Raw genomic sequence first — 21732 nt, 5'->3', positions numbered from 1 at the left:
TGATTGCATGTGACAGTCTCCGGGTCCCCTGCTTTATCATGATGGATACTCCGGCAAAGTGCCTGAGCCCCTGCTGGCTCCACACGTCACCGCCGATGGCATATGCCATTAACCCCAGCTCGCCTCACCTCAGATGGGGAAGAGGAAGAGAGGAAACACGTCCCTAGGCTCCAGGAATTGGGATAATCCTTTTTTTTTCTCTCCCTCGCTAACGCAACTTTCTCTGAGTTTGCATATCAGTGCGTTTTATTTATCTTTGTTAGTGTTAGTGTGATTTTGCTCCGGTGTGTTGTTTGGTGTTTCTAATGCACATAGAAGCTTGTTTGTGTGTATCCACCAGTTACTACACAGTCCTTTCCTTTCAGACTACCCAAAAAGTTATCAATGGAGTTTTAGGGAAGTTTAAAATTTCCCATTAATAAATGGAATGACATGTAAGAAGTAGCTTGAGCTGTTGCAAATAGCATCTGCTACAAAGGGTAGCTACCATCTAGGGCAAATATAAACTGTTATTTTGATCTTAATATAATAAGCCCAGCACAATACAGTCAACACACTGTGCCTACATAGGAGACTGACAAAGAGAAATAGCAAGTTGACCTTCTCTCCCCTTTTTTCACGCCATGAAATTGAAGGTATCCTGCAAAGTATCAAATTTTCTGCATTCAGTAGGTGTTAGTGTAGTGATGATGGTAGGAGCGTGCCTGATTCTATCCACAGTCAGTTGGAGTATTCTCTCTCAGTTCAGGGCTGAGAGCGGAGTGTTTGTGTGTGAGGGAGATTCCCAGCCCAACCCAAACTCCAGCTGCTCGCTGCTTCTCAGAGATGTAAGTTCGTTTTCCACATTCCCCCCAGTGGAAAATGTGTAATTAAAATATGCCCCAAGATTGACAGTGGGGTCTCATGCAATTTGACAAGGGGGCGCCCAAAAATGTCTGTTGGATACCTAAGTATTGTTAATTAAACAGCTTTCTGGCACTCAGGCTGCTCTCTCCCTCGCCAGTTCAAAGTGTCTGGTTTGACCCATGTGTTAAAAGTTTGTATCAGTTTTCTGCGAGTATGTTTTCCTTGGCGCTGGGAACACGCAACGCCAAATTGTCTTGTTTAAAAGCGTGTTTGTTTACAGTTCATTCTTTCGCCCTTATTTTCTCCCACATGTGTACGCTAGGATAAATCCGGGTGTACGGTTACACACTCAGTTGGATTCAAATCGTATTGTAACAGGCAGATTGGTGTAAACGTTCCAGAATTAAGTTAATACGCCAGACAAAATCAGTACATTAGTGAATGGAAAAGCTGCCACTCGAGTGGTTTCGGTCGGTGTACTTAAACATGTAAGAACAAGTACAATAGTGCTCTCATCCGTTACCAAAGGAGGTTCATCAATAACATTTGGCCCTCTGATGTAAAATCAATACAACACACACTGACACAATGTTAGACCGATGGCAAATGTTGTAACATCTGTCATCGACTGGCCATAAAGATATGTCACCATTGATTTTACCGGGATCGTTTTTTTCACCTTTCTGTCCCTCTCTCTCTCGTAGTTGTTAGGGTGTAATGGAAAAATTACACCCTAACAATGTCATTATGAATGAGGCATGGTCAGCCCTGCCAAACTCAATTAATATTAGAGAAACAATGGGAGAAAGAACACTGTGATTAGATCTCTCTATTTTCCATGGGATGCTTTCCTGGCAGTTTGAAAAGGGGGTGGGATTTTTTGGGGAAAGAGTTTTGTTCAGCGCTCGCTCGATGTTTTCACTGACCTTCCAGAACTAGCCGACAGAGAGGGCTGCCTTGCTTCTAGCTCTTAGGAAACTCTGCAGTATTTAGTTTTTTATGTATTATTTCTTACGTTATTAGCCCAGAAAATTGTTTGTGTTATTACATACAGCTGGGAAGAACTATTGGATATCAGAGTGGCGGTAACTCACCAGCACTACCAGCATTACGACCAGGAATACGACTTTCCCAAAGCGGATCCTTTGTTCGCACCACCCAGAGCAATTGAACTGATTCCAGAGGCCGACCCAAAACTCGGAGCGGTCTTCTAGTCCGACTTAGGAGGCGTGCACACCACCCACCGCTTCCGAGTATATTACTCGCTAATGTTCAGTCTCTGGATAATAAAGTTGACGAGCTCAGGGCGAGGGTTTCTTTCCAGAGAGACATCAGGGATTGTAACATACTCTGTTTCACGGAAACATGGCTCTCTCGGGATATACTGTCCGAGTCGGTCCAGCCAGTTTTGTTCTCAGTTCATCGCGCAGACAGGAATAAATATCTCTCCGGGAAGCAGAAGGGCGGAGGTGTATGTATGAACTTCACTGGATTTTATGGAAACTGGAAACCACACATCCTGAGGCTGCATTTATTGTAGCTGGGGATTTTAACAAAGCAAATTTGAGGAAAAGGCTGCCGAAGTTCTATCAACACATCGACTGTAGTACTCGCGCTGCTAAAACACTCGACCACTGCTACTCCAACTTCCGGGATGCATACAAGGCCCTCCCCAGCCCTCCTTTCGGCAAATCTGACCATGACTCCATTTTGCTCCTCCCTTCCTATAGGCAGAAACTCAAACAGGAAGTACCCGTGCTAAGGACTATTCAACACTGGTCTGACCAATCGGAATCCACGCTTCAAGATTGTTTTGATCACACAAACTGGGATATGTTTCGGGTAGCTTCAGAGAATAATATTGACGTATATACTGATACGGTGACTGAGTTTATCAGGAAGTGTATAGGAGATGGTGTACCCACTGTGACTATTAAAATCTACCCTAACCAGAAACCGTGGATAGATGGCAGCATTTGCGCAAAACTGAAAGCGTGAATCACCACATTTAACCATGGCAAGGTGACTGGGAATATGGCAGAATACAAACAGCGTAGTTATTCCCTCCACAAGGCAATCAAACAGGCAAAACGTCAGTATAGGGACAAAGTGGAGTCGCAATTCAACGGCTCAGACACGAGACGTATGTGGCAGGGTCTACAGACAATCACGGACTACAAAAGGAAAACCAGCCACGTCGCGGACACCGACGTCTTGCTTCCAGACAAGCTAAACACCTTCTTCGCCCGCTTTGAGGATAATACAGTGCCACCGACGCGGCCCGCTACCAAAGACTGTGTGGGCTCGCCTTCTCCGTGGCAGATGTGAGTAAGACATTTAAGCGTGTTAACCCTCGCAAGGCTGCCGGCCCAGATGGCATCCCTAGCCGCGTCCTCAGAGCATGTGCAGACCAGCTGGCTGGTGTGTTTACAGACATATTCAATCTCTCCCTATCCCAGTCTGTTGTCCCCACATGCTTCAAGATGGCCACCATTGTCCCTGTACCCAAGAAAGCAACAGTAACTGAACTAAATGACTATCGCCTTTTGTCATCATGAAGTGCTTTGAGAGACTAGTCAATAATCATATCACCTCTACCTTACCTGCCACTCTAGACTCACTTCAATTTGCTTACCGCCCCAATAGATCCACAGACGATGCAATTGCCATCACACTGCACACTGCCCTATCCCATCTGGACTAGAGGAATACTTATGTAAGAATGATGTTCATTGACTATAGCTCAGGATTCAACACCATAGTACCCTCCAAGCTCATCATTAAGCTTGAGGCCCTAGGTCTGAACCCTGCCCTGTGCAACTGGGTCCTGGACTTCCTGACGGGCCGCCACCAGGTGATGAAGGTAGGAAACAACATCTCCACTTCGCTGATCCTCAACACTGGGGCCCCACAAGGGTGCATGCTCAGCCCCCTCCTGTACTCCCTGTTCATCCATGACTGCGTGGCCAAGCACATCTTCAACTCAATCATCAAGTTTGTAGACGACACAACAGCAGTAGGCTTGATTACCAACAATGACGAGACAGCCTACAGGGAGGAGGTGAGGGCTCTGGGAGTGTGGTGCCAGGAAAATAGCCTCTCACTCAATGTCAACAAAACAAAGGAGATAATCGTGGACTTCAGGAAACAGCAGAGGGAGCATCCCCCTATCCACATCGACGGGACCGCAGTGGAGAAGGTGGAAAGCTTCAAGTTCCTCAGCGTACACATCACTGACAAACTGAAATGGTCCACCCACACAGACAGTGTGGTGACGAAGGTGCAACAGGACAATGACCCAACACACCTCCAGGCTGTGTAAGGGCTATTTTACCAAGAAGGAGAGAGATGGAGTGTTGCATCAGATGACCTGGCCTACACAATCCCCCGACCTCAACCCAATGGAGATGGTTTGGGATGAGTCGGACCGCAGAGTGAAGGAAAAGCAGCCAACAAGTGGTCCGCATATGTTGGAAAAGCATTCCAGGTGAAGCTGGTTGAGAGAATGCCAAGAGTGTGCAAATCTGTCATCAAGGCAAAGGGTGGCTATTTGAAGAATCTCAAATATAAAATATATTTTGATTTGTTTAACACTGTTTTGGTTACTACATGATTCCATATGTGTTATTTCATAGTGTTGATGTCTTCACTATTATTCTACAACTAGAAAATAGTACAAATAAAGAAAAACCCTTGAATGAGTAGGTGTTCTAAAACTTTTGACCGGTAGTGTACATAGATTAGAAATCACTGGCCACTTTAATAAATGGAACACTAGTCACTTTAATAATGTTTACATATCTTGCATCACTCATCTCATATGTACAGTGGGGGAAAAAGTATTTAGTCAGCCACCAATTGTGCAAGTTCTCCCACTTAAAAAGATGAGAGAGGCCTGTTATTTTCATCATAGGTACACGTCAACTATGACAGACAAAATGAGGAAAAAAAATCCAGAAAATCACATTGTAGGATTTTTTATGAATTTATTTGCAAATTATGGTGGAAAATAAGTATTTGGTCAATAACAAAAGTTTCTCAATACTTTGTTATATACCCTTTGTTGGCAATGACACAGGTCAAACGTTTTCTGTAAGTCTTCACAAGGTTTTCACACACTGTTGCTGGTATTTTGGCCCATTCCTCCATGCAGATCTCCTCTAGAGCAGTGATGTTTTGGGGCTGTCGCTGGGCAACACGGACTTTCAACTCCCTCCAAAGATTTTCTATGAGGTTGAGATCTGGAGACTGGCTAGGCCACTCCAGGACCTTGAAATGCTTCTTACGAAGCCACTCCTTCATTGCCCGGGCGGTGTGTTTGGGATCATTGTCATGCTGAAAGACCCAGCCACGTTTCATGTTCAATGCCCTTGCTGATGGAAGGAGGTTTTCACTCTAAATCTCACGATACATGGCCCCATTCATTCTTTCCTTTACACGGATCAGTCGTCCTGGTCCCTTTGCAGAAAAACAGCCCCAAAGCATGATGTTTCCACCCCCCATGCTTCACAGTAGGTATGGTGTTCTTTGGATGCAACTCCAGCATTCTTTGTCCTCCAAACACGACGAGTTGAGTTTTTACCAAAAAGTTCTATTTTGGTTTCATCTGACCATATGACATTCTCCCAGTCCTCTTCTGGATCATCCAAATGCACTCTAGCAAACTTCCGACGGGCCTGGACATGTACTGGCTTAAGCAGGGGACACGTCTGGCACTGCAGGATTTGAGTCCCTGGCGGCGTAGTGTGTTACTGATGGTAGGCTTTGTTACTTTGGTCCCAGCTCTCTGCAGGTCATTCACTAGGTCCCCCGTGTGGTTCTGGGATTTTTGCTCACCGTTCTTGTGATCATTTTGACCCCACGAGGTGAGATCTTGCGTGGAGCCCCAGATCGAGGGAGATTATCAGTGGTCTTGTATGTCTTCCATTTCCTAATAATTGCTCCCACAGTTGATTTCTTCAAACCAAGCTGCTTACCTATTGCAGATTCAGTCTTCCCAGCCTGGTGCAGGTCTACAATTTAGTTTCTGGTGTCCTTTGACAGCTCTTTGGTCTTGGCCATAGTGTAGTTTGGAGTGTGACTGTTTGAGGTTGTGGACAGGTGTCTTTTATACTGATAACAAGTTCAAACAGCTGCCATTAATACAGGTAACGAGTGGAGGACAGAGGAGCCTCTTAAAGAAGAAGTTACAGGTCTGTGAGAGTCAGAAATCTTGCTTGTTTGTAGGTGACCAAATACTTATTTTCCACCATAATTTGCAAATAAATTCATAAAAAATCCTACAATGTGATTTTCTGGATTTTTTCCCCTCAATTTGTCTGTCATAGTTGACGTGTACCTATGATGAAAATGACAGGCCTCTCTCATCTTTTTAAGTGGGAGAACTTGCACAATTGGTGGCTGACTAAATACTTTTTTTCCCCACTGTATATACTGTATTCTATACTATTCTACTGTATCTTAGTCAATGCCGCTCTGACATTGCTCATCCATATATTTATTTATATATTCTTAATTCCATTGCTTTACTTAGATTTGTGTGTATTGGGTATATGTTGTGAAATTGTTAGATATTAATTGTTAGATATTACTGCACTGTTGGAGCTAGAAACACAAGCATTTCGCTACACCCGCAATAACATCTGCTAAACACGTGTATGTGACCAATAAAATTAATTTGATTTGATTTGACAACTCTCTCCTGAAAACCAGAACAGTATTTGGTGTTTAGGGTCCTCTGTGAAATTGAAAGTATTTTTCTAGGCTACTTTGAATTCTTCAACAACTTTGAATTTTGGCCATGGGATCCGTGGAATAAGTTTAGATGGTGTAATACAATGTAATATTATTAATCTTAAATGTATGTTTTTAACCATTGGTAACATGGGCCTGGGATGCTCACAGGGATATTGGTATCCACAGTACTCCACCAATTATCAAATGTTCAACTCAATAGTTCTTGTATTCCCCCCCCCCAATTTGTTTTGTTTTGTGGGGGACATAAATGCACTGGAATTTGACTTTAAAACTGCAAAGTTTTCTCTCTGCCTCATAGCAAAATGTGTAGAATTGCAGGATATTATCTTTAAAGCTGCAACAACAAAAATCTGTTCCCCATGACAAAATGTGTAGAATTGCAGGAAATTAGCTTGAAACTGCAACATTTTCTCTCTGATGCCAAGAGATGCGGCCCTTTAAAATATTCCTTCCCAGTGCCCAAGACTTGGTTCTTCCTGCCATGTAGTGCCGAAGTCATAGTAAAACTTGAGTTTATTCAAATTATTTTGCTATCACAAAAGGGGTCCCAGCCCCAAAAAGTTTGAGAACCCTTGCTTTAAATCTTGCTTTCTCCTGAAAAATTTAATATCTGTTGGATGTAAATTGTTTTCATGTTGAAATTAGTAGAAATCCTCTAGTATATATTTTGTATTATGTGTGATCCATTTTATTCAAAATGTATTTTGAATTAGTTGATAACTTGTTCTATTTGGCAAATATCAGTTTAGAATATTAATCCAATACCAAATGATCAATAGAGAAACAGATGAATTTAGATAAACATGCCATATGTTTAATACAAAGGTATGAACGTGATATACTAAAGATGTGGTGTGTCTGTGCGTGCATGTGTGTACAAAGCGCTTGTGCATGTGTGTGTATCACAATTTGCCATGGGTTTGTTTCTTGCTGTATACCTCGTTGCGCCAGTGGTAGCAAGCAACATCTGTTTCGGCTTGTTGTTCCTCTTCGTTGCTTTTCAATTGGATTTCCTCAAGCAGGTCCAAAAGCTGTCACCTCTGCTAGGCTCTGCTAGCTATCAGCGCTGGCCCCTATATTAAGTAGGTGTTTCAGGGCTAAGCTAATAACTCTCCCTCCTCTCCTGAGTGATCACAGTCAGCACTGCCCCTCTCTGGGCTCAGTTTACCCCCCGCTCCACAGGGGTGGCTGGCCTGGGTGTCCCCCCGTTCACTCTGACACTGTGTGTGTCTGTGGTGTGTGTGTGTGGGGGATGGTGTGGTGGGATGGGACGGTGTGTGTGTGGGGGGGATGACCACACGTGTGTGTGTGTGTGTGTGTGTGTGTGTGCGTACACAACCTGTGCGTTAGGGCTGGCACAATTACCATATAACCGTGTAACCGACTGTTATGGATGACGACATTCATGAAAATAAAATAACCGTCAAAACCGCCCAAAAAAATATATACAGTACCAGTCAAAAGTTTGGACACACCTACTCATTCAAGGGTTTATCTTTATTTTTACTATTTTTTACATTGTAGAATAATAGTGAAGACCTCAAAACTATGAAATAACACATATGGAATCATGTAGTAACCCAAAAACTGTTTATATTTATATTTGAGATTCTTCAAATAGCCACCCTTTGCCTTGATGACAACTTTGCACACTCTTGGCATTCTCTCAAACAGCTTCATGAGGTAGTCACCTGGAATGCATTTCAATTAACAGGTGTGCCTTCTTAAAAGTTAATTTGTGGAATTTCTTTCCTTCTTAATGCGTTTGAGCCAATCAGTTGTGTTGTGACAAGGTGGGGGGCGGGGGGGGGGGTTATGTTGTGGGCTACCACAGCATTCTCCAGCGATACCTCGGACAACATTGACCATTCAACTACTGGCGAAATCTCCTCACTATGATTTCAAACTGTGTTTGTATTACACAATGAAATTAAACACAGACTACCCCTTGCTAATCAGGAAACGCTTGGGTATGTTGTGGTGGACTGTCATTACAATTCCTTCATGGGACCCTGGTAAAATGATATTTGTAGTGTAGCTAGCCACGGAATGGCTCTGAATTCACTATCAGCATGCAGTCAAAGCTATAACAAAATCGTATCCTGTTGTCGACAACAGATAGGAGTTGCATTCATAACATTACTAACTTAGCTAGCTAACATACATTTCGAAAAAACAAGTTATATTAAGTGGCTAGCTAGCTAGCGTTAGCAACGTTTGGCGGTCAATGAGACTGGGAGCTAGCTAACCAGCTGAGCTATCAAACAGTGTAACAAAAGTATAATTCTAAAAATACTCCAACAGGTTCTGCATTTAAGGAATCCCAGTAGCAAGTACTCCTGGTGCACTGTTAAATTATTTACCCATAAAAAATAAAATGGAAGAAAACTCTCTGTTTCTGCCATAGCCTACACTGGCATTCATGCGATTTAAACGTGAGCTTGTCCAAGGTGTCGGACTCGACGACAGTTGCTATCCTTTGGAGCGCTGCGATTGGTTGCCCAAAATTCTGGAGCGGGGCTTACCGACAGGTCAATTTGACTTGTAAACTCATGGGTACACTCGCAATGGCTGCCTTGTATTGTGATGCAATAATTTCCATGGTAATGTAGAATGTTAATTAATTATGTTAAAGGATGTGGCTCATGCAATGAAATAAATTTTTTGTAAATGTCAGTTGAGTTGAATCAACAAATCACAGCACATATTGATGGGTACACTTCCTGCTTTTACTTCCTGCTTTGCTCCTATGGGTACACTCGCAATGGCCACCAGTCCGCCCATTATGCCATCATTGACTTGAATGGGACACCCATTCTATTCATTCTATTTCTATGGCTGCACATGCAGTCAGGAGTTTTTTTGTCGGTTATTACGGTGACCGCGGTCATTTGGCTGGCCAATAACCGTCATCCAAAATTCCATGACCGTCACAGCTCTAGCATGCGTGCGTTGTGTTGTGTTGTTACCACTGTCCTCTCTCCACTCTTGGCCTACATCAGATCTACAGCATGGTGCAGGCTCTGACACAATTTATTTCCTCAGCCATTATCACTTAAATTTTTTAGGTACATCACTTTTATACATATGGTATAAACAATATAAAGGCTTGCCCATTCAAATAATGATTTATCATTGTAGAATCGAGGCTATAATCTGAAAAGAGTTTTGATGGCCTGTCCCTAGTGCAAACTGGCACTGTGTTGACGGCTGAAAATTACATTCAGAGTGGTATATGTTCTGCCATCATTATAACAGCAACTGAGTGCATAATTAATATGGCTTTTGGCCCAGAATGAAATCCAACCAACATATGTGAGTGATGTAGAAATGCCTCACCCAAGGAAAATTTGATTTGTTTTAGAATACTGTAGTTTACGTAATCCCTGAATGCCTGTTAGGCTGTGTGTGTGTGGACGGACTAAGGATTGTTGTTTTTTATTGTAACAATCACCCTAGGCAAACCACTGTTAATCTACCGGTGTCATCCAAAATGTTGCAGATAAAATGTTTGGTATGTTGTTGAGATCCATTTATTTTATCCAAAACCTTAAAACTTTTAAGTATCGTCTTAATTATATTCTTTTCAGAATGTTGAAAAAGTGATTCAGTTGAAAATATGGAATTTTTTGCAGTCGTTCATTTGGTTATATCAGCAAAATTAATAATAGTATTGAATATGTCATATTTTTCCCCATTATGCTTAATGCGCCAGATTTGATCACAAGTTTTATCTTCAAGCCTTTTCGATCAGGAGAGTTGGTAGTTGGCTCTCTTTCTGACAGAGCGGCTGCCTGCCGGCATCCCAGCTGGACGAAATACAGAGAAGTTTGATCTAAATGTGAGGACCTGCAAAGCATCAACTTCGAGGGCTCGGGGCTTTGACGGACAGCTTTATTTGACAGGCCGTGAGCGGTTAAAGTGAAAGTTATGTATACAAGTTAATTAAACTGTTTTTGTGTAGAGGGGTCATAGACATTAGCAGGTATCCTCCGCAAAAAGTGTGAACCTTTTTTTCACACAGTGTTTTAACCTCTTCTGTCTCTCATTTAACGTAATGACTGCCAGGTGTGGTGGGATTTTCCAACCTCTGCCAAGCTACGGACAGGGCAATCGCTCGGTCTGTGAAAAGATTTCAAGTGATGTAGAAATTTTACGGATATAACTTTTGTAATGTGTCATTTGTTGCTAAAGCATAGCTTTTTGACAGAGCACCAATGCCTGAAATTTTCTGTTGGACTGACCTTAACATTGTAGATGACTGAGTTTGTGTCGTAATTGAGCTATAATGAGACTTGGATGATTTCTCTGAGTTGCTGTAGCTCAGAACGTCTCGATAGTGTTTTGCTCGGAAGTTGAACAGTTTTATAAATCAAATTATGATCAATACATACAATACTAACAGCCAAAATACAGTGATGAAAGCTGTTTTGAAACCTATAGTTGGTTGTATTTAAATGGAAAGTTTTGTTTCCTCTCACTTTATCTAGATCATTTGAATGCAATTGTCATAAAACCCTGTGACAACTGTCCTTGATCAGTCTGATGGCACATTCAATCAAAATAAATATTTTTCAAGAGGCCACAAAAAAGAGGAGGTGGTCATCTGAAAATATTCACACAAAATAATCAGGAACAATAACATAATTAGAAGGACGTAACATCACGATAACCTTAAGGGAACATTCCATAATGTCCAGGAAACCGTTTGAGCTCATCAGACGGTGGCTTAAACCTGATGGAAGGGCTCCACACCTTGCTGACTTCTCTCCCATCATCAGGCAGCTATGGTGGCCATGTCCATTTGGTACAGAAGTGGTGTCAGGAGCCGTTATATATTCTGCTGCGGGAAGTAGAAAGCTGCCCGCCACTCGCCTTGCTCAGACACTGGCTCTCCTTAATCATAGTTTTCATTTCAGTACATTTAGATTTCGGTTCCCAAGGACAATGTCATCAATAAAACAGGCTTTGTGAGATTTTTACCTGCTGCTACCTAACTTTGCACATTAGGGAGGGGCCACGGGAAAAAGAGGAGGTGGTCATCTGTGAACATTTATAATAATTTGTTACGTAGGCTAGGGGGCTTGAGCCGAGCAGGGATGTAAGGGAGAAGCATGAAGGCACACACATCCATAAAGTGGGGCAGGAGGACTCCTAAATGAATGTCAAGTGAATTTCTGTTTCTTGTCACAAAGTAATGAGGAGCTAGGGCCCTTCTTCATTGTGACGTACACGGCATTCGCTCTCAATCTGAGGGGGAACTCTTAACTGATGTATGGCCTCAAATTGGAGAGGAATTTATCTGTGCTCAACGCAGGGCTGTCGTGTCGGGAGGGTGAAGGGAAGGGAACATGCTTGGATGGACTCGACTCGTCACGAGGGTTTTTGCAGTAGTGCTGTCTCACTTTCTTATTCTAGCTGTCAGTACAAGTATTTCTTACATTAGTTTGGTATCCCACTTTGCCGACTCAATGTCCTAAGCCAGGGCACGTATTCAAATGCTGATATAGGATCAGGTCTCCCTCCCCATCCATATAATCTTATTCATTATGATCTAAAAGGCTAAACTTATCCTATATCAGCACATCTACTGAGCCTTTATGTATACGGGCCCAGGTGTGAGGGTCTACTTTATCAAAGTTATACATTTGTTCTGACTGCAATGTTTGAGAGTAGTTGATTTGGTTTTGACCCCTTCTAATGAATTGTGTGCTGCTGGGATTTTGACTGCCTACTTCTCTAGCTAGCACACATAGCATTTCCCCACTGTTTATTCAAATCACATGTTATTTTTTTGTATTCCGATGCACCACACTGCATTTCTCAAGGGTGATATATGTTTTTGCAAACACAATGTTTGTTGGCTTTAACTTTTTAAACATACAATTGTTCCCTAATTAGTTTGGTCGTAATTAATTCAGGCATTTTGTTTGATGTATATGTAGCAATACTTTGAAAGCAACTATGCCAATCCTTTGCATAAATTTGTACCATTTTACTGCAGAGTTCAAAAGAAACCGGGCTCTGTTTAGAAAAGCGCACAATGCATTTAAATAATACACTCCATTTTTACAATGTTTGTTTTTAACAGAAAAATGAATGAATTAACATTTTAAACAATCCATCATCATTGTTTTGATGCCACTTATTTTTAACTCAATTATATTCTAATTGATCATTTTTCGTAATGTGCGAGAGATGTTTTCCCACTTTGTTCGCTACACAACAAAAGATTAATTGCAAATAAAAGAAATGATCAAAAACATGATAATTAATTTGTAACAATAAGGAGGAATTTGCGATTCTAATGCAATACAATGTGTTATGTGTTGCAAATTACCTCCTACTGTCTCTGGGTATTGTTTTTTTGGTATGTGTGGGGTACATTTTCAGTGCTGCACTTCGATACAGAGTTTTAAGGGCAACCTTTTGTGTCTTAACTATAACCACACCGTCATATAAACAAGCTTATGTACAGGATGATATTGCCAAGTGGGTTAAAATGCACCTTTCTCATGATCTCATAATATAATTTTTTATACTTTTGTGTTTTAGAGGCAGGTAATGAAATAGTTAGATTGAAAGTGACACCTCCTGGTGCATCCATTTTGTTTTGTGTGTGTGTGGCCATTGGAGTGGCTGGATAAAGAGGACAGATGTCCTAAGATGGCACCAGACAGACAGAGGGCAGTCCATAGGGGACATAAGCAGGACCAGAGGAGTTGGGTGATAGCCCGGGTTGGAGGTGCCATCGTACAGGCCATCAAGCCTGTCACCGCGAATGGGGCCCCCAAATCATGTTGTCAATGGTGATGCATCGAGATCTTGCTCTGGCAAATTGGATGTTCCAAACTCGCGCTTGATTGATGCCCTGACCACGTCGCCTATTCAAGAGGTGTCATCTAACCGCCGAAAGATCAGGAAAGAGAAAAGAAGCAAGCAAGAAAAAACAACAATATGTTATTTTGAGTGCCGGGGTTATGCAAAATGATAAAAGTTTGTACTGTGAGTAGGACTCGAAGAGTCTGCCCTCGTCTGACATTAGGCCCAAACTCACGACAGCCTTGGAATTGATAGGACAATTCCGCAGTCCTCCTTTGTGAATCATGTCTCTTCACTGTGCCTATTAAGGTTAGAGGACTGCATTATGGGGTGAAGGTGAATGTACAGCTTGTACATTCAATAAAGACAACAATGGGTTAATGAAAAATCACAACTTTTTCACGGCCAAAAAATTTGCCCTTTATGTGCCCAAGGGCATTCCATTCTTGTGCGCACAGTACTAGCCGCAGAGTTTTGTGAACCTGAAATATCTTTCTTTATTTGCCTTTTCTTTCATTCCTTCACTCGCCTCCTCGACTGATTATTCTCGATAAACTCCTACGTGTGTATGTTTTTGTGTGTCTGTCTGTTTGTGTATGTGTTTGTCTGAGTGTGTCTGCGTGCCTCTGTCTGCCAGGGAATACAAATTGAACATGGCCACTTGAGGGTGAAATATTTCTGTTCCGTAAAGCCAGAGGAAACCTTGGGTTTCAGGCTTTGATCGGCTCGAAGCAGAGATGCTTTTCTCACAGAAGTGCCCCAGTTTAAAGAAGTTCTCCACTCTCTTAAGTCCTCCAAACCCACTCTGTAGGGCTCGCTAGAAACAAAACAGCCTTTTGCTCAGTCCACTTTTCCCTCTCCATAGAGCGAAATATGTGTAAATACGTTGAAATACTGTAGGTATAGAAATACATTATGTTATTCATGACGCAAGATAATAAAAGAGAAAATGAGAAAAAAGATTGTAACAACTTTTTTTTTCTTCTGTGTGTGTGTGTGTGTGTGTAGGGCCTGTTCATCTTCCTGATATATGGGGTGTGCAACACAGAGGTAAGTCTGCATTGTGTCTCAAGGCTGTCGCAGTGAATGAGAGAAATGACACGTTTCTGATGGGCTCGCTCTGCTTAAAAGGGGGGCGACGGATTGAAGGAAGGGGACTAGGGAGCGGGGGGAGGCTTTCCACATGAGCGTCCCACTGCCCTTCATGCTTGAGCTAACTTATATGCATCCAGCCATCGCCATTAAACACTGACACGGCCGGTACTCAGCGTAGTCATTCCTCACCCACATTGGCTAATATTTCACTGCCTCTTTAAGTTTTTTAACTCACGGTCCTCCATTTAGCATCCTGACAATAGGGCTACTCCGCCACTGGAGGAATAGAGGGACTGGAGGATCTAGCGCTTTGTCGATGGGGAAAAACAATATGCAGCTTGAGGAATGGGAGGGAGTGGCGAGGTATCATATTGAGATGGTTGGTTATTACCATTTAGATTTACTTTGGGATACAAAGACGGGATGAAAAAGGGGGGAATCTGACTTTATGGATGAGGTTCAATTGAATGAATCACTCTTGGTCAAATAGTTATTTTTTTCTCTATTGCCATGTAAATAGGGCGGGAGTTGAATGTGCATAAGCAGATATCACACATTATAGTCGCGCTGAAGTGGAGCCTAATTATTTCTGAAGTCCAATTGCTCATTTCAAGATGTTAACCTTGCTCTGCCTAGAGATGCTTTTACATTCAGCAAGACTGAATGGAAATGGATTTCTTCTCACTGAGGAGATTCAAATGTTTGAAATTAAGCTCACTTCTGATTTGCTTTTGACCAAAGTAATGGCCTGCAATTACTTTGATATGCTATCACAATACAGTAAGTAGCCTGTTGTTGTACTTCACAGTGACGTATTTGTTTTCACTAAAATAATACTTCCCTGTAAGAAACCCCCCCGAAAAAACAAAATAATTACTGACCAGTTTGTTTAACACTTTTGCTACATGATTTCAAATGTGTTATTTCATAGTTTTGATGTCTTCACTATTATTCTACAATGTAAAAAATAGTAAAAATAAAGAAAAACCCTTGAATGAGTAGGTGTGTCCAAACTTTTGACTGGTAGTATTATATATATACAGTGGGGAGAACAAGTATTTGATACACTGCTGATTTTGCAGGTTTTCCTACTTACAAAGCATGTAGAGGTCTGTAATTTGTATCATAGGTACACTTCAACTGTGAGAGACAAAATCTAAAACAAAAATCCAGAAAATCACATTGTATGATTTTTAAGTAATGAATTTGCATTTTATTGCATGACATAAGTATTTGATACATCAGAAAAGCAGAAATTAATATTTGGTACAGAAACCTTTGTTTGCAATTACAGATATCATACGTTTCCTGTAGGTCTTGACCAGGTTTGCACACACTGCAGTAGGGATTTTGGCCCACTCCTCCATACAGACCTTCTCCAGATCCTTCAGGTTTCGGGGCTGTCGCTGGGCAATACAGACTTTCAGCTCCCTCCAAAGATTTTCTATTGGGTTCAGGTCTGGAGACTGGCTAGGCCACTCCAGGACCTTGAGATGCTTCTTACGGAGCCACTCCTTAGTTGCCCTGGCTGTATGTTTCGGGTCATTGTCATGCTGGAAGACCCAGCTACGACCCATCTTCAATGCTCTTACAGAGGGAAGGAGGTTGTTGGCCAAGATCTCGCGATACATGGCCCCATCCATCCTCCCCTCAATACGGTGCAGTCGTCCTGTCCCCTTTGCAGAAAAGCATCCCCAAAGAATGATGTTTCCACCTCCATGCTTCACGGTTGGGATGGAGTTCTTGGGGTTGTACTCATCCTTCTTCTTCCTCCAAACACGGCGAGTGGAGTTTAGACCAAAAAGCTCTATTTTTGTCTCATCAGACCACATGACCTTCTCCCATTCCTCCTCTGGATCATCCAGATGGTCATTGGCAAACTTCAGACGGGCCTGGACATGCGCTGGCTTGAGCAGGGGGACCTTGCGTGCGCTGCAGGATTTTAATCCATGACGGTGTAGTGTGTTACTAATGGTTTTCTTTGAGACTGTGGTCCCAGCTCTCTTCAGGTCATTGACCAGGTCCTGCCGTGTAGTTCTGGGCTGATCCCTCACCTTCCTCATGATCATTGATGCCCCACAAGGTGAGATATTGCATGGAGCCCCAGACCGAGGGTGATTGACCGTCATCTTGAACTTCTTCCAATTTCTAATAATTGCGCCAACAGCTGTTGCCTTCTCACCAAGCTGCTTGCCAATTGTCCTGTAGCCCATCCCAGGTCTACAATTTTATCCCTGATGTCCTTACACAGCTCTCTGGTCTTGGCCATTGTGGAGAGGTTGGAGTCTGTTTGACTGAGTGTGTGGACAGATGTATTTTATACAGGTAACGAGTTCAAACAGGTGCAGTTAATACAGGTAATGAGTGGAGAACAGGAGGGCTTCTTAAAGAAAAACTAACAGGTCTGTGAGAGCCGGAATTCTTACTGGTTGGTAGGTGCTCAAACACTTATGTCATGCAATAAAATGCAAATGAATTACTTAAAAATCACACAGACCTCTACATGCTTTGTAAGTAGGAAAACCTGAAAAATCGGCAGTGTATCAAATACTTGTTTTCCCCACTGTATATACCTTAGAACTGGGTGACTTCTCTCAATGCATCAAGGATGCATAAAGAATATAATCTTCTGATGCTATGACTTAGTGGGCAAGGTCATTGTCACTGGGGCACAGTATAATGTCCACTCTTCCTCTCCATCACCCCCCTCTCCATCCCCGTCTTCTGCCCCCCTCCCTCCATCACAGGGGTCCACGCAGTACGTGACCGCAAGAGTTAGGACACCTCTCCTCTCTCTGCTCCCTTAGTTTTTTATCATTCTGCTCTACAGAGAGGTGTGAAGAGGTGTCCCTGAGTCATAGCACTGCATTGACATAGCAGACGCACGGGCCTGACCCCCCACATTGTAAAATAAATCATTGTCGCATTCTTGCTTAAGTGGCATTTTTAGTGTGCAGGAATCCATTTTCTTACTTCATGTTCTCCTTGACCTCTGGGTCTTCACAATTTGTGAGCAACCAATGTACACGTTCTGCTTTTCAAAAGGGGTTTTGTAAATACTAAACGTAATAATCTTCCCTTTTTTTCTCCCTCTTTTATTTTTTGCTTTTCTTGCGCTTTGTCCTTTTTTGCTTTTTCGACGCCGCTTGAAGGTGTGACAGAAAACACTGGCAGCTTCACGTTTCGCCCCCTGACATCCAAAGGAAATTTAATAGAAAAATTGCAAAAGCTGAATAGAATGATCAAAGTTTTTGTGTGTGTGTGACTAGGGGTAAATCAGATCATTAAGGAGCGGAAAGGAGAGGCCAGAGTGAGACATTCTGTTCTGTCTGCTCTCGTTTAAGCAAACCAGCCCAGATCACCAGGGAAGGTAACATCCAATGACCTCACGTTGGATTAAATTATCGCAGATGTGACGAGACAGAGAGAGAAAGTTTAGTTTATTAGAATCCCACTTAGCTACTGCACATGCAGCAGCTACTCTTCCTGGGGTCCACATAAAATGTACAAATACATGACAAAGTACAGAACAGTAATAGACAAGAACAACATAAGATATTATAAGGGACAACAAAAATACTATTTACACACTATTCATATATACATATGTATGTTCTTATATACAGTACAGTTAAATTAGATCTTTAGAAAGAGGACAGGCGCTGTGATATGTTTTTTTTTTTAAATCTGTTTTTTAAAGCTAAACTTGCTTTTTACCTGAGTAAGCGCTGGTGGCAGAGCATTCCACGATGACATGGGTCTATACATAACTGAGCGATGCATTAAATCTGTTTTTGTTTTATGTACCGTGAAGAAACCCATGGTGTGGTGTCTGGTGGGGCATGTACAGTGCCTTCAGAAAGTATTCACACCTCTGACTTTTTCCACGTTTTGTTGTGTTACAGCCTGAATTTAAAATGTATTACATTGTGGTTTGTGTCACTGGTCTACACCCAATACCCCATAAGGTCAAAGTTGAATTATGTTTTTAGATTTTTTTTTACAAATTAATAAAAAATGCAAAGCTGAAGTGTCTTTAGTCAATAAGTATTCAACCCCTTTGTTATGGCATGCCTAAATAAATTCAGGAGTAAACATGTGCTTAACAAGTCACATAATAAGTTGCATGGACTCACTCTGTGTGCAATAATAGTGTTTAACATGATTTTTGAATGACTACCTCATCTCTGTGCCCCACACATGCAATTATCTGTAAAGTCCCTCAGTCGAGCAGTGAATTTCAAACTCAGATTCAACCACAAAGACCAGGGAGGTTTTCCAATGTCTCACAAAGAAGGGCACCTATTTGTAGATGGGTAAAAAAAAAAAAAGCTGACATTGAATATCCCTTTGAGCATGGTGAAGTTATTAATTACACTTTGGATGGTGTAGCAATACACCCAGTCACTACAAAGATACAGGCGTCCTTCCTAACTTGCCGGAGAGAAAGGAAACCGCTCAGGAATTTCACCATGAGGCCAATGGTGATTTTAAAACAGTTACAGAGTTTAATGGCTGTGATAGGAGAAAACTTAGGATGGATCAACAACATTGTAGTTACTCCACAATACTAACCTAATTGACAGAGTGAAAAGAAGGAAGCCTGTACAGAATAAAAATATTACAAAACATGCATCCGGTTTCCAATAAGGACCTAAAGTAAAAGTGCAAAGAAATTATCTTTATGTCCTGAATACAAAAGTGTTTATGTTTGGGGCAAATCCAACACAACTCATCACTGAGTACCACTCTTCATATTTTCAAGCATGTTGGTGGCTGTATCATGTTATAGATATGCTTGTCATCTGCGAGGACTAGGGAGTTTTTTAGGATAAAAAGAAACGGAATAGAGCTAAGCACAGGCAAAATCCTAGTGGAAAACCTGGTTCAGTCTGCTTTTCAACAGACACTGGGAGATAAATTCACCTTTCAGCAGAACAATAACCTAAAACACAAGGCCAAATCTACACTGGAGTTGCTTACCAAGAAGACATTGAATGTTCCTGAGTGGCCTAGTTACAGGTTTGACTTTAATCGGCTTGAAAATCTATGGCAAGACTTTAAAATGGCTGTCTAGCAATGATCAACAACCAACTTGACAGAGCTTGAAGAATTGTTTTATGTGCAAATATTGTACAATCCAGGAGTGCAAGGCTCTTAGAGACTTACCCAGAAAGATTTTTTTTTTGAAATATGTTAAGGGGTATGAATACTTTCTGAAGGCACTGTATGTCTGTTTGAAGAGTATGCAAATAGATTATACAAGTGGTTATGCATTTTCAAAACACAAATGTTTCTTAAGAAGAATAGAAGAGAAGTAGTCAATTTTCTCTTCAACCATGAAAGACTACCATGCATATTGTTGATGTTAGTCCTGTGTGTACAGTTAATGGCAAGGTCTTTCTTTGCTGCACTTGACCATATTACCGGACAGTAATCAAGATGGGACAAGATCAAAGCCTGACCAACTAGTATAGTTGATCTTTGTGTCAAAAACACAGAACATCTTTTTATAACAGACATACTGTACCTCTCCCCATCTTCACAACACCTTTGTCAATATGACTTGACCATGATAACTGACCATCCAATGTTACTCCTAGGAGTTCAGCTTCTTCAACTTGTTCAATGGTCACACCCTTTATGCACAACTCCAGTTGAGGTTAAGGTCTAAGAGAATGCTCTGAACCTAATACAATGTCTTTGGTTTTAGATGTACAGTTGAAGTCGGAAGTTTACATACACCTTAGCCAAATACATTTAAACTCTGTTTTTCAAAATTCCTGACATTTATTCCTAGTAACAATTCCCTGTCTTAGGTCAGTTAGGATCACCACTTTTATTTTAAGAATGTGAAATGTCAGCATAATAGTAGAGAGAATGATTTATTTCAGCTTTTATTTATTTCATCACATTCCCATTGGGTCAGAAGTTTACATACACTCAATTAGTATTTGGTAGCATTGCCTTTCAATTGTTTAACTTGGGTCAAACGTTTCGGGTAGCCTTCCACAAGCTTCCCACAATAAGTTGGGTGAATTTTGGCCCATTCCTCCTGACAGAGCTGGTGTAACTGAGTCAGGTTTGTAGGCCTCCTTGCTCGCACACGCTTTTTCAGTTCTGCCCACAAATGTTCTATAGGATTGAGGTCAGGGCTTTGTGATGGCCACTCCAATACCTTGACTCTGTTGTCTTTAAGCCATTTCGCCACAACTTTGGAAGTATGCTTGGGGTCATTGTCCATTTGGAAGACCCATTTGCGACCAAGCTTTAACTTCCTGACTGATGTCTTGAGATGTTTCTTCAATATATCCACATAATTTTCCTTCCTCATGATGCCATCTATTTTGTGAAGTGCACCAGTCCCTCCTGCAGCAAAACACCCCCACAGCATGATGCTGCCACCCCCGTGCTTCACGGTTGGGATGGTGTTCTTCGGCTTGCAAGCGACCCCCTTTTTCCTCCAAATATAACGATGGTCATTATGGCCAAACAGTTCTATTTTTGTTTCATCAGACCAGAGGACATTTCTCCAAAAAGTACGTTCTTTGTCCCCATGTGCTTTTTTTATGGCGGTTTTGGAGCAGTGGCTTCTTCCTTGCTGAGCGGCCTTTCAGGTTATGTCGATATAGGACTCATTTTACTGTGGATATAGATACTTTTGTACCTGTTTCCTCCAGCATCTTCACAAGGTCCTTTGCTGTTGTTCTGGGATTGATTTGCACTTTTCGCACCAAAGTACATACATCTCTAGGAGACAGAACGCGTCTCCTTCCTGAGCAGTATGACTGCTGCGTGGTCCCATGGTGTTTATACTTGCGTACTATTGTTTGTACAGATGAACGTGGTACCTTCAGGCGTTTGGAAATTGCTCCCAAGGATGAACCAGACTTGTGGAGGTCTACAATTTGTTTTCTGAGGTCTTGGCTGATTTCTTTTGATTTTCCCATGATGTCAAGCAAAGAGGCACTGAGTTTGAAGGTAGGCCTTGAAATACATCCACAGGTACACCTCCAATTGACTCAAATGATGTCAATTAGCCTATCAGAAGCTTCTAAAGCCATGACATCATTTTCTGGAATTTTCCAAGCTGTTTAAAGGCACAGTCAACTTAGTGTATGTAAACTTCTGACCCACTGGAATTGTGATACAGTGAATTATAAGTGAAATAATCTGTCTATAAGCAATTGTTGGAAAAATTACTTGTGTCAT

General features: G+C 41.8%; 1 protein-coding gene across 2 annotated transcripts in view; it reads left to right on the top strand.

Moving 5' to 3' along the window:
• Positions 1–21732, top strand: part of LOC121533778 (adhesion G-protein coupled receptor D2) — a 178647-nt gene that overhangs the window by 90764 nt on the left and 66151 nt on the right. For both annotated transcript variants that reach the window (XM_041840017.2, XM_041840018.2), the window contains exon 20: positions 14434–14475. In XM_041840017.2, the coding sequence (XP_041695951.1) occupies positions 14434–14475 (42 nt within the window). The remainder of the gene's footprint in view (positions 1–14433; positions 14476–21732) is intronic.

The sequence above is a fragment of the Coregonus clupeaformis genome, chromosome 20 (assembly GCF_020615455.1).
Source record: "Coregonus clupeaformis isolate EN_2021a chromosome 20, ASM2061545v1, whole genome shotgun sequence".
Taxonomy (NCBI): domain Eukaryota; kingdom Metazoa; phylum Chordata; class Actinopteri; order Salmoniformes; family Salmonidae; genus Coregonus; species Coregonus clupeaformis.
This window is presented reverse-complemented; position numbering and strand designations above follow the sequence as displayed.